At 44.4% G+C, this 17,679-nt stretch overlaps 1 protein-coding gene across 1 annotated transcript in view; it reads left to right on the top strand.

The window, feature by feature from the left end:
* ADGRG2 (adhesion G protein-coupled receptor G2) overlaps nt 1-17,679 on the top strand; it is a 904,627-nt gene that overhangs the window by 516,919 nt on the left and 370,029 nt on the right. Inside the window, exon 8 of the mRNA XM_069205012.1 lies at nt 14,692-14,733. Within this exon, the coding sequence (XP_069061113.1) occupies nt 14,692-14,733 (42 nt within the window). The remainder of the gene's footprint in view (nt 1-14,691; nt 14,734-17,679) is intronic.

Here is a 17,679-nt window from a genome sequence, read left to right on the forward strand (position 1 = left end):
GTCATACTACTGTTCAGATCCCAAGGTATAATCATAGGCTTACTATCGTATGCACTCCATTTTGAACTGACCTGGTCCTTCTTTGAGGAGAGAGAACTGACCTGAATCTACTGAGCCATTAATGTAATGCAATGGGTTGGTCTTTCACAAGACTGCACATAGTGCTCTGAAATGCTTTATCCCAGCGTACACTGGGGCATTAATAAATGAAGTGTTGGCGGTGACTGAGTCAACCATGTAAGGCTGCAACCAGCAATGGTGTCCGCGTTCAGTTATTACCAGCTGTGGTTAGGTCTACGCCAGAAAGCGCAGCGCATGCTAGGCCTGAACATACCAGCACATTGGCGACAAGGTGGGTGCTTGAACCCCACCCACCCTCACCGCAAGATCAAGAGTGGATCCACATTGGCCTGTACCACGTGGCTTGAATCTCACCTCATGCGCACCTCAACTCGGCAGCTGCTCATGTAGCCTACTATTGAAAGCCCCAACTGGCCAGATCTTGGCCCTTCAACAGTCCATGAACCACCAGGCAATGATGCAATAAAACATGGGTGCTAGTGCTGCAAGCGAAAGTGCGGCACGCTCGGTCAACATTTAAAGTACCACACTTCTACTTGCAATAAACTGTGTGCCAGCCAAGCACCCTCCACTAACACAAACATAAGGGGGGGATGAGGGGAGCCTGGCAGCTTCCCTAACTCTCTGTTGATAGATGTTTGTGCCGTGAGCAAATAGTGCATACGAGACTACCCATAAGCCACACTACAAATGGAAGGAAACACACCGCACTAATATGGCTGCAATTCCTGCCATTGAACCATTTGCTGTTGATGGGGACCCCTCCACGTTTGCGCCAAAGTAGAAGGACTGGGTGGAGGGCCAACAGTTTTATTTTGAAGGGGCAGACATTCCAGCAGAGCGACGGAGAGCCCTCTTGCTACATTAAGGCGGGAAAGACATTCACAAAATAAACAAGACACTGACAAAAAAAACACCCTACTAAGAGCCCTAAACAGCCCTTTTTAACCAATGGCAAACAGAGACTACAAGAGATCCGTGTTCCGCCAAGCTCACCAAGAGCCCGAAGAGTTGCAAGATGCTTTTCACAGCAGATTAATAGAACTAGCCCGTACATGCAGATTGCTGACAAGGAAGAAGAAATACCCAGGCAAATTATTCAAGGATGCTTGTCAAGGAAAATGTGGGAGACAATTCTCCAGGAACCGGGCAAACCATTACATAGCATCCTAACTCTAGGGAGATCAAAGAAGTTGTCAAAGGTCAGAGCCTCCCACACGGAGGCAGCGCTTCACAAACCCTTCAAAACAGAACAGATAAATGTTGTCCGAGCTCTTCTAACCAGTGTGGCCTAGAAGGGGCTCCCAGACAAGCATAAGGACTGTGGCTGCTGTGGGGGACCGCCCCACAAACTCAACGACAGCCCAGCAAAAGGGCAACATTGTGCCGCATGTGGAAAGCACACTTTTGCAAAGGTCTGTCGATCTGCCAAGTTCAAAACCAAGAAGGAAGCTGTCCAAATGGTCTCCGAGGACACAGAAGGACCAGACAACATGGATGATGATGCTGAAACCTATGCAGTCCACACTGTTTTTGCCATAACAGCCTCAGCATGAAGCCGGCGCCCACTCCCAAGGTGCCAAGTCAAAATAGGAAATCAGAAACTCACTGCAATCATTGATACTGGTGCATCAATTGAACTGATGTCAGAGAAAGCATACTCCTCTCTTGTTTGCCTGTGGACAGAACACACCAATACCCCTATTAGGGTGCATCCAAATAACCATATAACAGGGAAACACAGAGGCTGAGACCGTTACCTACGTAGCTAAAAGTGGGACAGGAATGCTACACAGTGGGCAAAATGTGGAGATGTTAGGACTGATATTATTTGCACCAGGAGTGCAAGAGGATGAGATGGCAGACTACCGGAAGTAGTATGGGGACATCTTCAAGGGCATTGGTTGTCTCTAAGGAGGTGAAGTTAAACTCCACATTGACAAGTCAACTCAGCCAATTGCCCTGAGACACCGGGCCATCGCCTTTCACCTCCAGCCCAAAGTTGAAGAGGAACTACTCAAATTGGAGAAAGCTGGGATCATTGAGAAAGTGTAAAGACCTACTCTGTGGGTCTCCCCAATTGTCATCACCAAGCTAGGAGAAGTCCACATCTGTATGGATAGGAGATTACCAAATGTAGCCATCAAGCGGGAGCACATTTGACACCCACAGTCGACGTCATTCAAAGCGAACTTACAGGGGCTCAATGGTTCTCTAAGGTTGATCAGCGATCTGGATATATTCAACTGCCCCTCCACAAGGACTCGGGCTACATTACTACTTTCTCAACTCATCTAGGACTACGATGCTACAGCTGCCTCAACTTTGGAATTTTGAATGCAGCCAAAATCTTCCAAAACACCATTCGGGAAGTGGTCTCCGGTCTCCCGGCGACTTAAATGTCAGTGATGACATTCTTGTGTATGCCAAGACCTTATCAGAACACCATGCTCATCTGCAAGGGGTCCTCCACAGGATTTGTGACACCGCCCTCACCTTACACCGAGACAAATGTGAGTTCCTTATGCAAAAGATCAGCTTCTTCGCTTACACCTTTTCCTCCTACTTCATTGCCACGGACCCACACAAGGCGAGAGATGCCCAAGCCACCCAAGCTCCCATCAACACTTAAGAAGTGAGGAGTTTTCTCAGAATGGTCAACTTCTGTGAACGATTCATCTCTGATCTGACTAGACTCACCCAACTTCCCTGGGAGCTCACAAAAGCTAACTCCTCGTGGACCTGGGGCCCGGCAGAAAAAGAAGCGTTCCAACGAACCAAATAAGCACTGTTGGCAAACACCACGTTGTCCTACTTTGATCCAGCCAAACTGACAAATAGTCCGCCCTGAGAGTTGGAAGCAGAAGCAACAGAAGCCTATGTGAATTTCATCACAGAATGCTCTCGACCACTAGCAATATCGCTGGCATCATTTCAGCAAGCCACAAAAGATGACAAATGCCTCCAGCTCGTTCTAGCTGTGCCTCAGTTAAACAATTCAAGGCACAGCTCCCACAACACCAGAGGCCAGAAAAACCATAGAGACCCTGCTACATGTCCAACATGAACTGTTGAGGGATGCAAGTGGATGCTTGTTACGGGGGCTGCATCTGGTCATCCCCACTAGTCTCACCCATTGCGTAGTCAAGCTGGCACATCACAGACACCAAGGGATCATGAAGACCAAGAATGGGCTGCGCATCAAGGTTTGGTTTCCAGTAATGGATGCCTTGGTAGAACAAGCTGTGCCATCATGCCATCAGTGCCAAGTGGCAGGCCCTCCCGAACCACCACCGTCGGTTCTCTCAGAAGAAGGCCCCCACCATCCATGGGAGTCTGTCAGCATAGACTTTGGACATCTACCGGACGGGAGGTATACCTTATTCATCATTGATGACTACACCAAGTACCCGGAGGTCGAGATTGTAGGATCTCAGTCGGCATCTGCCGTGATCACAAAACTAGAGAAAGTGATTGAAACACATGACATACTGCACAGCATAAAGACTGACAACAATCCCCCATTCCATGGGCAAGAGTTTGCAGAGCTCCTGGGGCATTCACAACCGGAAGGCCGCGTTGGCCACAAGTCAACGGAGAGGTGTAATGTTTGAGGACACTCGGATTTGCATCGCCATGCTGATAATCGATTGAACAGGCCATATATAGTTTCTTAGGAGAGTATCACGAGACTCCTCATTCAATGACAGGGTGAGCACCAGGACACGCAAGTATGGGGCGGGTAGTCACTGACACCATTCCGCACTACCCTCAGTGGGTGCCATCTCCCATTGATGAATCCGAGGCATTCCACCAGAGAAGAAAGACCAATCAGCATGCCAGCGTGACACAGCAAGCCCGTCCATGTCTGATTCAACCTGGGGATTGTGTTTCATCAACGACAGATACCCGGGCAGCAAATTTCAGCTCACGTTTGAACAGAGGTCATGGAAGGTATTAAGAAAGCAAGAAATTAAGAAAGCAAGGCTCTTTGATAATTGCCCGTCAGGGAGATGACAGTCACGAATAATGTATAATTTTTCATAAAACTAAGAGGGATGCAGAAGATAACTTCAGTCAAGGAGATCTCAAGCGGTGCAAGTATGCAAGAAGCATCATGGCCGGGCCTAGAGTCCAGTGGTCCGGTGCCAGCAGAACACCAACCTATACCTCTCAATCCAGATCAAGAGAACAGGCCAGTTTTGTTTGAGAGGGAGAGCAATGAAAATCAAATGGACAGACGTAATGCACACCCCAGGTACCACCTGAGATAATACCCAGCTCCATCCTCGCGGCCGGCTGGATTCCTGACCTGAACACTCTGGATGCAGATTAATCAAACTATGACATGAGGCCCTGATCATTTTGAAATGACATGGTATTTGTTTTATGTTGTTAGTGTTTTATGTGTTTGTTATTGTAGTTGGGGAGGAATGTACTGAATCATTAATGTAATGCAATGGGGTGGTCTTGCACAAGACTGAGCATACATTCTCCCAAGTGGTTTATCCCAGCGTACGCTGGGGCGATAATAAATGGTGTGTTAGCCGTGGCTGAGTCAGTCACGTATGACCTCAACCAGCAACATTGTCCGCGTGGTCATTACTGGCCACAGCTTAGTCCACACCAGAAAGCGCAGCGCATTGTAGACCGGAATACCCCAGCACACTGACCAGGAAGGTAACTCTCAAAGGAACATACCAGGTTTGAAATGTGAGCTGTCAGTGCAGGTTGGATTCAGCCTTAGTCTCAGTTTTGGGGTTTCTGTATCTCTTCTTACCAAATGGTTGATTCAGTAGCTACTAGAAATTAGGGCTATTCCAGTGAAACAAATATAAAGTGTAATATAACACCAGCTTTTTAATTCTCTTTCTTTTGTTTATGTTTACTATTGCAAATGAAGTTGTGATTTTCGTAACTATTTTGCAAACATTTTGTACCAGGCTGGAATATAATATTAGTAGCATTTTTTTTATTCTACCCCATAAAATGACCCTTTTAATTTCTCACAATAAATAACTGCTTCCGGAGCAGTAATGAAACATGCAATAAGGCATCTTGTGTTATTTTGCTCTTCTGAGAAAGGACCGGTAGTAATTCTAATGGTATTGCCTTACATTCCTTTCTTTGTCTTAATTTTTACTGACAAAGAACAGCCTCTGAAACAATCTTAGTCAATGACCTCTTGTAGTTTTTATCCAGCTAACAGTAGTAGGTACCTCCACGGGTCATGGGACTAGGTCTTAGGTCTTTGTCCTGTGATTTCTGAGTAGGGCCATTTGCAACTGTTGTAATACTGACTCTGATATTATCACACTACTGTTGGATAACCATGTTCTACACCGTACTCTCCAGGGGCAGCATGGCGATCATTCAAGGATTGCTTTGGGAGGTGTTAAAGGGTTGTTAAAGGGTTTGAAACCCAGATACAGTATTACAGAAGTATTTACCCTGAAATACCTTTGAAGTTCAATAACTGATATATCGTAAAAATATTGCTTTTTTTGTACATATAGCAAACATTCAGCAAATGATCACCAAATACTTGTGTAGTGCTTAGGAGGAAGGAAATATATTGGCAAATAATACTGAGCATTATGGAATGGTTAGAGTGTTCGTGGCAACCTACATAGGTTTTCAGGTATACTATACTATTAATGGTGTGTATACAGGAACAGACCTCCATGTTCAACTGTGTTTGGTCCTGCTATTCGGGAGTCATCAAAATAGAACTACTGTGGGAGTCAGTGAAAGGCACTCCTGACAGAGCGCAAACTGAGATCTGATTGGCTGCCACCACCACAACCAGGAAATGGTGGCAGCCATCTTAGGACTCAGGGCTTGGTTCCAAGTCATAGGAATTTTTTTTAAAAAGACACAAGAGGGCAGGCTATGCATACCCTACCTATCCCCAGGCCTGGTGGAGGGGTCCCACGGGGCCTGTGGCCAAAATATATATATTTTTAAATGTTGCTGCAAATTCATGGCAAAATGTGAAAAAAACAAGCACTGTCTCCCATGCTTGTTTTTTAAGCCCCCCAGGTGGGCCAGTTGCGGGCAAGGAGGAACATTTATAATTTGGAGGAAGCAGGTGCACATGGGCCCCCTCCCTCGTGCAATTTTGTTCCTGGGAACCCCATCCCCTGGGGCCCAGCTGTGTAGTTAAAGAGGAGGGGGCAAGCAGCCCCCTCCCTGGGCTCTTTTCAGCCCTAAGGGACCCCATCCCCGGGCCCTGGTTGATGCGGTAAAGAGGGAGGGGGCTGTTCACCCCCTCTTCCTTAGCCAGTAATGATCCTGGGGTCGTCATCCTCATTTGCTGTGTCCTGGGGTGCCCACGACTTAGGTCTTTGTCTGCACAGATGCAAGCAAGGAAACTTGTGTTTGCTCTCACTTGGCGGGAGCAATATCAATCTCCTGTCAATCTGGAGCAAACACAAAGTCTGCTCCCAGTGGTCACATTCCTCCTTCCCCGCCAAAGGATGACCTGGGTCCCAGGGGAGGGGGTCCCTGGGACCAATAGCAGCCCAGGGAGTGGGCCATGTGCCCCTTCGCCCACCAAAAAATTCATTGGGCCCCAGGGGATAGGATCCCGAAGGGCCACAATTGGCCCAGGAAGAGGGGGCTGCATGCCCCATAACCTTAGTTTTAATCAATGGCCCTAAGGGATGAGGTCCCCAGGGCCTAAGGAGGCTTGAGGAGGGAAGCACGTGCCCCCTGCATGCTGTTACATGTAAGCAGCTATGACTAATCTCCAAGCCAAAAACATATGGAAAGCTCCAATCACTTTAGCAGTTTTAAAAAAAACTCTTATTAAAAACATTAGGAAATTAACAAGTTGGGATCTACAAATATTGAAAAAAAACGCACGCATGCCTCAATGGTAATTAACAGCTGTACCACTTTGCACACTCAAGCATACTTCTTGATGGGATTATTGAGTTTTATAAAATATCAATTTCTGTTATTCCACTTTGGTTGCCTCCCCGCAGTTGATGACAGCCTGAAGTGGGATTCAGCAAGGAAGGGAAAATATGCAGACTTTGTAAACAATCAGAAAAAACATAAATTAATTTGCTCTGCAGTTGCCCGTTCCTACTGTCAGATAGGAGAAAAATACTTAGAATAGTCTTTCTTTAGAGTCATATAAGGACTAGTTGACTGGCCAGAACTTGTTCTCTAAATCCCAAGGACAGCATTTTGAATGCTTATTTTGCAGAATTTCTGATGAAAGTGAAAAAGAAGTTAACCGTGTGATGGGTCAAATCCTTTAAATAAGTAATTTTTTAGACTGATTTTATGTGTTTTTTTAAAACTATTTGCATGATCCATCATGAAATGGTTTTAACCCCTTCTGTGCCCAGGACGTAATGGTTACGTCCTGAGGCACAGTGCTCGTGTGCCCAGGACGTAACCATTACGTCCTGGGCACAGAGCCCAGAGGGAGCACTAGCGCTCCCTCTGTGGGGTCCCCCTCCCCCCCAAGGCAGGGATGGAAGGGGAAGACCTTCCCCTTCCACCCCGACCCCCCCACCCCCGTGACGTCAGCGCGCGATTGCACACTGATTGTCACAGAAGGCCTCCTCCATCACACCAGCGCGATCGAAAGAGAAATGCAAAGCATTTCTCTTCCGATCACGTGGAGGAGGCCCGGAGAGGCTTCAAAGGGAAGGAAATGTATTTCCTTCCCTTTGAAGTCTCTCTGAGCATTTCAAAAGCCGGTTTGCAAAGCAATCCGGCTTTTGAAATGCCCACTAGACACCAGGGATGTTTTTTTGAAAAGGAAATTGGCATAAGGGAGCGACCCCTTGGGCAAGGGTCGCTCCCAGGGGTGGAATTTTTTTTAAAGGCCTTTTCTGCCCCCTGGGGGGGAAGAAACCTCTAGGCACCAGGGATAAAAAATAAATAAATCTTTTTTGTTTTGATTTTGATTTTAGAGGTGGGAGCGACCCCTTAGGCAAGGGTCGCTCCCATATGGGGCAAATTATATTTAGGCCATTTCTGCCCCCCTTGGGGGCAGATTGGCCTATTTTTATGAGGCCAATCTGCCCCCAAGGGGGACAGAAACCACTAGACACCAGGGAGTTTTTTTTTCTCGTGAATTTCACACAAGGGGAGCGACCCCTTAGGCAAGGGTCGTTCCCCTGGAGGGCAAATTTATTTTAGGCCATTTCTGCCCCCTTGGGGGGCAGATCAGCCTATTTTAATTATAACCACTAGAAACCACTAGGCACCGGGGTTTTTGTTGTTGTTGTTGTTTTACAGATGGGGAGAGACCCCTTAGGCAAGGGTCGCTCCCCTGGAGGGGCAAATTGTATTTAGGCCATTTCTGCCTGCTTTGGGAGCAGATCGGCCGATTTGAGGTCAATCTGCCCCCAAGGGGGGCAGAAACCACTAGGCACCAGGGATCATTTTTTTTGCGCCGTCACCCAAGGGGAGCGACCCCGTAGGCAAGGGTTGCTCCCCCAGGAGGGGGGGCGGGGGGGGCAAATTTATTTTAGGCCATTTCTGCCCCCCCGGGGGCAGATCGGCTTATTGTTATTAGGCCGATCTTCCCCTAGGGGGGCAGAAACCTCTAGGCGCCAGGGAACATTTTTTTTTTTTTTTTTAGAGATGGGGAGTGACCCATTATGCAATTGTATTTAGACCATTTCTGCCCCCCTTGGGAGCAGATCGGCGGATTTTAGGTCAATCTACCCCCAAGGGGGGCAGAAACAACTAGGCGCCAGGGTGAATTTTTTTTTTTGTGTTTATTTTTTTTGTTTGTTTGTTTTTTTAGAGATGGGGAGCGACCCATTAGGCAAGGGTCGCTCCCCTGGGGGGCAAATTGTATTTAGACCATTTCTGCCCCCCTTGGAGGCAGATCGGTGGATTTTAGGTCAATCTGCCCCCAAGGGGGGCAGAAACAACTAGGCACTGGGGATCTTTTTTTTTTGCGCCAGTGTCATGCAGGGGGAGCGACCCCGAAGGCAAGGGTCGCTCCCCAGGGGGGATGAGGGGGCAAATTTAATTTAGGCCTTTTCTTCCCCCCCTAGGGCCGGCTGAGCTAGAGGCTAAAATCCACAGGTAGGCACTTTGCAAAAAACACCTCTGTTTTCTGTGAAAAAATATGATGTGTCCATGTTGTGTGTTGGGCCATTTCCTTTTGTGTGCGCTAGGCCTACCCACACAAGTGAGGTACCATTTTTATCGGGAGACTTGGGGGAACGCTGGGTGGAAGGAAATGTGTGGCTCCTCTCAGATTCCAGAACTTTTTGTCACCGAAATGAGAGGAAAAAGTATTTTATTGGCCAAATGTTGAGGTTTGCAAAGGATTCTGGGTAACAGAACCTGGTCAGAGCCCCACAAGTCACCCCATCTTGGATCCCCCTAGGTTTCTAGTTTTCAAAAATGCGCTGGTTTGCTAGGTTTCCCCAGGTGCCGGCTGAGCTAGAGGCCAAAATCCACAGGTAGGCACTGTTTTCTGTGAAAAAATGTGATGTGTCCGCGTTGTGTTTTGGGCCATTTCCTTTCGTGGGCGCTAGGCCTACCCACACAAGTGAGGTACCATTTTTATCGGGAGACTTGGGGAAACGCTGGGTGGAAGGAAATATGTGGCTCCTCTCAGATTCCAGAACTTTCTCTCACCGAAATGAGAGGAAAAAGTGTTTTTTTGGTCAAATTTTGAGGTTTGCAAAGGATTCTGGGTAACAGAACCTGGTCAGATCCCCACAAGTCACCCCATCTTGGATTCCCCTAGGTGTCCAGTTTTCAAAAATATGCTGGTTTGCTAGGTTATTGCCCCTTGTCTTTCTCTACATTTTTTACTTCCAAATGTAAGGCAGTGTGTAAAAAAGACCTCTATTTGAGAAATGCCCTGTAATTCACATGCTAGTATGGGCCCCCCGGAATTCAGAGATGTGCAAATAACCACTGCTTCTCAATCTTGTGGCCATTTTGGAAATACAAAGGTTTTCTTGATACCTATTTTTCACTTTTTATATTTCAGCAAATGAAGTGCTGTATACCCGGTATAGAATAAAAACCCATTGCAAGGTGCAGCTCATTTATTGGCTCTGGGTACCTAGAGTTCTTGATGAAGCTACAAGCCCTATATATCCCCGCAACCAGAAGAGTCCAGCTGACGTAACGGTATATTGCTTTCAAAAATCTGACATCGCAGGAAAAAGTTAGAGTAAAACGTGGAGAAAAATTGCATTTTTTTTCACCTCAATTTCAATATTTGTTTATTTCAGCTGTTATTTTCTGTAGGAAACACTTGTAGGATCTACACAAATGACCCCTTGCTGAATTCAGAATGTTGTCTACTTTTCAGAAATGTTTAGCTTTCTGGGATCCAGCATTGGCTTCTCACCCATTTTGGTCACTAACTGGAAGGAGGCTGAAAGCACAAAAAATAGTAAAATGGGGTATGTCCCAGTAAAATGTCAAAATTGTATTGAAAAATTGGGTTTACCAATTCAAGTCTGCCTGTTCCTGAAAGCTGGGAAGATGGTGATCTTGCCACCCCAAACCCTTTGTCGGTGCCATTTTCATGGGAAAAAACACGAGCTGCCTTCTGCAGCCCTTTTTTCCCATTGTTTTGAAAAAAAAAAAATTTTCACTGTATGTTGGCTAATTTCTTGGTCTCCTCCAGGGGAACCCACAAAAAAAAAGGACGCAAATTTGGCATGGGTAGCTTATGTGAACAAAAAGTTATGAGGGCCTAAGCGCGAACTGCTCCAAATAGCCAAAAAAAGACTCGGCACAGGAGGGGGAAAAGGTCTGGCAGCGAAGGGGTTAAGCAATATATATATATATATATATATATATATATATATATATGTATATATATATATATATATATATATATATATATATATATATATAGACGGTATCCAACTTCAAAAGGATATGCCGTGACACTGCAGAGGTTGCTTGATGTGCTTAATGAAGCATTACACCATTGCTTTTCGACCCAGCCGGGCCTTGATCACGGATAACATGGTGCAGGCTCACCAACCCTTAAATGATAAACAATTGTGAACATAGATGACGGGCAAGCATACCAGAACCTTTGAAATAGTAGACTGACATAAATCAGGCTTGCTATACCACTCACTAGACTGCTAGGAGACATATTATGTTAACGTGTAACAGATCGTAAAACATCTAATACTTTTCTACATTATTTGTAAAGCTTAATAAACGCAAATGCTTGACAAATATCCATACATAAATAATGAGCCCCAGGGAGTATAAAACTCAAAGCAACAAAGCCCACAATATAGTACCAAGAGGTTTGTTAGCAGGGCCTTGGACTGGGGGTCCCCAGTGCCAAAATCGGCCAGGGGAGGGGGGACCATGCAGACCTATGGCTGAGCATGGCCAAAGGCCGTGCACAGCATAGGGTTGGGTGGTTAGGAGTGTTGGCCACAGGCCGTGTGCAGTGCAAGGTTGGGTGGTTATAGGGGCTTGGGCACAGGGTCTGGCAACAGGCAGACCCTGCAGCCAACCCCTGTTGTGCCGAAGGCCATGCACAGCTTGGGGTTGGCTGGTTATAGGAGTTGGCCACAAGGCCCTGTGGCCAACCCCCTCTGCACACGGCCTAAGGCCTCCACATTGCCGGGTTGGGTTGTTATAGCTGTTGGCTGCAGTTGCCAACTGCCACTGTACACAGCCAAAGGCCGTGCACGTGCTTGTTGGATTAACGTTTAGTAATGAAAATTACTTTGTTTAAAAAAAAAAGTCGAAATTCACTGAAAAAAACTAAGGTTACAGGGATGTTACTATGACTTGTGCCCTAAGGTAACTGTAACTATAACTCTACCCCTCACCATGAACTGCTAATTACCCCACAAATTACAGCACTCACGACATCATTGATAACGTAATTGATAATATCAATGTAATACTTGCAGTAATATTTTACATGAAAAAAATGTGCATGGTGGAGACACGATTTCTAGTTACCTTAGGGCACAAGTTAGTTACTTGAGATAACTCTAACTATAACAAGAGAATTTCTATGGTTTTGTAGGTTTAAAATGTGAGCCTAACTATAACATCCCTGTAACCTTTGTTTTTTTCAGTGAACATATATATAAATATATATATATATCCAAGCACACACACACATACGTTCATAATAGTAAGTTGAAATTGAGCTAAGATTGGCTAACCGTTTCAAAATAAAAAACTAAAATGTAAGAAAATTGATGAGTCAACATTTAAAGTGCTGCCCGGACCTTAACTCCCATTCAGGGTACTGAGAAAGTTCAAAATGAGTTGTGTTTTTTAGGCCACATGGCTGACTCGCACAGCCAGACTTAAAGTATAATTGTTATGCAGTACAATTCGGAACAGGGTTTGAATGGTCAGAAGATGAATCAGCTGCAACCTCTTTTAGTCTGGAATAGGCAGTGGCAGGTGGTAGGGAGACCACTCTGGGATTTAAGATGATGAAAAAAGATTGGCATCTAGCCAATGCTTCCTTTAGTGCACCAGTTGTAACTACACTTCAGATACGGGATAAACTGGTGCTGAACATAAGTCTCACAACTTGCCCTTCTTTGTACACCTTATAACTCTGAATGTACCTCTGTGTTAGGGAGCAGCAAGTAGCAAGCCTAGCTATGGCCTTTATGGGGAAGAAAAAGGACCCAATTCTGATGACTCATTGGCATCAGAGACTTTAGAATATATTAGAAATGGAAGGTTTGATGAGTAAAAGGCAAGCACCTGAGGTTTGATGGAATTTGAGGAGATCTACTGTCAAATATTATATTATTTATTATTATCACTATTATTATTATTATTATTATTATTATAATAATAATTATTATTATTATTATCACTATATGCTTTGCCATCTCAGTTTGGATCCAGATATGTGCAAATCACTGAGGGGCCTGCTCAAATCAAAACAGTCCATCCCAAACTGCTAGGCCAGGTCCTCCTCAAACCATAATAGAAGCAACCCAAGACCAGTTTTACCCTCTTTTTTAGTCTGACTTGGCAGTTCGGGCTGGACTGTTACTACTGGAGCAGAATAACGACTGATTTCATATGGCTGGGTCTGATTTGAGGTGGTGTGTTGGGGGGAAAAAAGATGGACTCAGATACAGCCCTGAGTAATTACCACTGATTGAGATTAATTCAAGTGTTCCACCCATCACTTTTTGTTTACTTTAGTGTGATGCCCTAAGTGCAATGGGTATGCCCAGATGGGGGTCCTTTGCTCACTGTGCCACCTTATTCAAGCTACACCAGCCTGAAGAACCCCCAACTAGGGTGAAACCTGTACATACACAGTTTATTATCCTTTCGTTATTAAAGTTTTGCTGCTGCTGCTCACAGAGATGCGATGCTCCTCCACCATAGCAGAGGAGATGCCACTGCCAGTCGTAGGGCTCGCTGTGCATTAAAGGGGCAGGGCGGTGTACGTGGGGAGGATGAGGGGGAGGGGGAACAAAAACATTAAATTAAAAAGTAAAAGAAAAACTTACCTAGACGCAGCCGCATTGCCGCTCCTCCATCCCCTCAGAAGGCACAGGCTCCCAGCCTACCCTGTGGCCAATCCTGAAGCTGCTCAGAGCAGCATTAGGATTGGCTGGAGCACCCAGCCAGGGCATTCCCAGGCAGACTGTGAGCCTGTGCCTGCTCTCTCGAGTCTGGCAACACAGTGCTGGGCTGGAAAGAGCAAAGGTCGCATGTGTTTTTGGCCGGCCCGAGATGGCCGGCCAGACACACATGCGCACTGAGTAGACTGCACAAACTCATCTCGTCCCCATCATCCCATTTGGCCCCGCCCCTTTAACAACAAAAGAATAATAAACAAAGCTTATTATCCTTTTGTTCTTAACATTTTGCAGCTGCTGCTGCTCGTGGGGGGGGCGCTCCTCTGCCATAGCAGAGGAGCCGCCGCTGGCCTCTGCTCCTTCCATAACTTGTGCTATGCAAGTCTCACTGGCTTTACTGGCTCTTCTCTGTCCATGTGCATGCCCAGTAGAATCTGCCAACTCATGAGCAACAGAAATCAAGCAGAACAGAGTGACCAAAATATATCATGGTATAAGGCTACAAACAACATCCTCTGACACCTGCAGTGCTACTACCATCATGGCAATTTAGTTGATTAAATCAAATTGTTTAGGGTTTTAAGAACTACAAACCACCATGAGGAAGCCTCAAATGCTTTGGAAAAAGTGCACATATCTGTGGAAAGTAGTCAATAAACTTGTCAATGAACTAACCAAACAAGTGACGAGTGAAAAGATGGAAACTGCTGGTGAAAACCTTGTTCTTGTATGGTTAAAAGAGTGACAGAACCTGGAAAGTTTTTGGGGAGCCTGAGATGGTATGTTCTTAGTTAGCTTATGAACAGGCCTAACAATGGAGCACTTTTACGAGCACACTTGTGATATTAATAAGTGTACGTACGGATGATACAAGCTCTTGCAAGACTGCCTTAACTACCTCCCACCAGACCTAAAAGACTGTTGCTCGAAATACTGATTTGTGCCTTTGTTGGTATTAGGCCACATATTATCTTATGACCAGCAATATTCCTAAATATATTTCAGTAAGTATACTTTAAGGGATGTGATTTATAATGCATATCTTTTTTTCCAGATCCGGGCCTTGCCACAATCAGGATGCTCTCGTCAACACCAGGTAGGCATTACCAGTTCATAACACTGTGAATTTTGGTTAAGCTAAGTAGTCCTGCTGTGATATGCAGCTGATTGTATCCAAATTCATCAAAATGGCTTCCTTTTAAATGTGAGGATTGGTTGTATATTAGTGTATACAGTTGAAACAGATGTGAGTGCTGGTATGTTTTCACTTCATTTTCTGGAATTCATCAAACGTCTTTCAACAAGAACTTATTTGCAGTTATTGTATTATTGGATTCTTTCAGTGGATGCATACGTTCGATTTATGTCTCTACACTTATTGACCCTGAACAGATTTAACCTATCAATTTGGCAACCAGTCTGGATGGCTAAAACAACAGTGTCAGAAACATGTCAGCATTGTTTTGTTTGGAACAAGGATCCTCGACTACGGCTCCTGTAATCTCCCACCCACCCATCTTCAACCGCCAGTCCCACAAAGGACTAGTCGACTTGGGACATAATTTGAACTACTCTGCATACTTATTGTAAATATTAAAACGGACCAGCTATGAACAGACCAAAGCCAGATTTTATTTACAACCCTTCACAAAATATTCAAATGATGTTGCAACTCTGCATGGATCACATAGCATTCAAACTGTACCTGGAATGACAATGAGGAAAATTGCAGTAATTGCTAGTGATAGCTCATGCACAGTTTGAGATGCTGGTAGGATTTCTACTAATTCTACTACCAATTTCAGTTGCAGATCCTTTTTCTTTGGTTTCTTTCTACCTACAGGACAGAGCTAGGTGCCACTGCCCTTTAGAAAAGCGAGAATGCATAAAGGGTCCATCACAAGTGTGAAGTCTCCAATGACCCCTCCAGTCTCCAATATCTAGTATGAGGCAGTTTTAATTTTTCAAGTAATGTCTAAGCCCCAGGTGCTGTAGGGTTGAAAGACTCTGGTGCTTTGTCCATGTGAGGACTTGCTCCTGATTTTATTAGTCTGGTATGTATTTTTTCTTGTGCAGAAGTCCTTTGTGGCATTTCTCCCGATTTGGTGACAATATTGAACATACAAATATCTGCACATTTAAGATGACCACCAAGCACCTTGAGCGGTGAATTGATATGTGTGAAATCTCATTGAATTGTACTGCAGATTTTGTGACAAGACTATATGGGATGTCAGGTCGGAACAGCTGGTGCTGAGAATATTTTAGCTATTTCGTTGTTTGAGATAGCTGCTGAATACTTTTAGTTCTGGCACCTTGACATACCTCCCTAAAAACTTTTGTCCAGAGATTTTCATTTTGGATTTGTATTTCTATATCATTAGAGAAGTAATTTAGCTTGGGTAGACATTGCTAATCCTGGCCGAATTTTTCAGGACTACATTAAAATGGCAGACATGTTGCAGTGTTGATCTAATATTTCAGGAACCATGACACCTGTGTACTTCATTTCAGTGCCAAAACATACGTTTTGCGGGTCAACTAGTCCTATAGAGACAGAAGATACCTCCTAAGAGCAACCCTCCTCTATAATGATGTGTATTAGTCATCATATTGGTAATTTATTTTAGAATTGTTTTTGTTTCACATTTTTGGTTGATTCAAATTTGTAAACATGAGCAAAACATGTGCTAGCAGAAGATGTTTACCTCCTGACAGAGTGTTGCTAACTCCAAAATCTAAGGCCTCCTTCAACAAAGAAAAATGTGTAAATTACCAAACTAATCTGAATGAATAATAACATCAACTGTGGCTGCACAGAAGAGAGTTTGAGATGCTTCCGAATTATGGCAAGACAAAGTTCATAAAAGATTGAAAGTTATGGGTGAAGAGTATCACATATTTTATCATTGTAACAACAAGTGCTACAAGTCGTATACAATGGTAAAAAGCCTGGAAACAAATTGTCAAAAAATATCAGAAAACAGTCAATCACAACAAGAATCAGAGTCTCTGAGAAAGCGACGACAACCAAACCCAATGCTCATCCACTTGGAAGATGGATGGCTACCCCTCGTCCACCGCCAACAAATGATCAGAAAGAAAGCAGAGGATCAATGTGTTATCTGTGGTTTAGACAGAACAAGGGACAAAGGGATTGATGAAAGAACAATGTACAGAGTATGTGAGTCTTGAAGGGCAAGCATGTCTTTATCTGCAGCAATTTCTTCAAAGATGAATTTTCGCTGAGTAGCTGATCTAAACAGTGAAGTGATTGTATTTGCAGCAGATTTGTAAACCCACCCGAACTGCATGCATGCATACATTCGAAAATATGAATGTACAATGAGCTCCCAGCAGCAACAAAACCGATAGCCTTCAATTAAGTTTGCACTCTTCGAAAAAGCAAATGAAGTTTTAAAGCCACTCTTGAGTGCTGATTACAGGTTCACACTGTGTGAGATCAGAGAAATAATGGTCAACATTGATGAAACTGTATTGATCCGTAATAATGAAATTAAGATTTTTCTGGTGAGAATGTACAATGACAGAATTTGTTTTTTTCGGCCTAACAAAGAGAATTAGCCACTTATGCTGTTCTCAAATGATTTGACTCCTGACATTCTCGATGCCAAAATAAGATCACAGGATGCAGTAAAATCACCAAGAACTATTTTACAAAATGTCACAACTTAATGACAATTTTTTGATGCCCCATAGATCAGCAAATCATGGGAGTCAAGAAGAATGCCTGATGTTGTCATTTTTACATCATTGTTTATATCAGCAAAGCAAAATTGTTACAAATTAAAGTTCTTAAGCTACGAACAGAAGCCGACAACATTGATGGCTTTAAAGATACAAGTGAAGAAGTGGAAGACAATCCCATGAACCGACAAGCTTATGCTATGCAAATGTACTTTCTTTTCCAAATCATGTTTTATGTTGTACATCATGCCCACACAATCTATGACAAGTAAGAAAGTAGAGAGCTAACCACTTCAATGACTAGGACTGGTGTATCAACAAGGTATAATGCCAT

Source organism: Pleurodeles waltl, chromosome 8, assembly GCF_031143425.1.
Source record: "Pleurodeles waltl isolate 20211129_DDA chromosome 8, aPleWal1.hap1.20221129, whole genome shotgun sequence".
Classification (NCBI taxonomy): Eukaryota; Metazoa; Chordata; class Amphibia; order Caudata; family Salamandridae; genus Pleurodeles; species Pleurodeles waltl.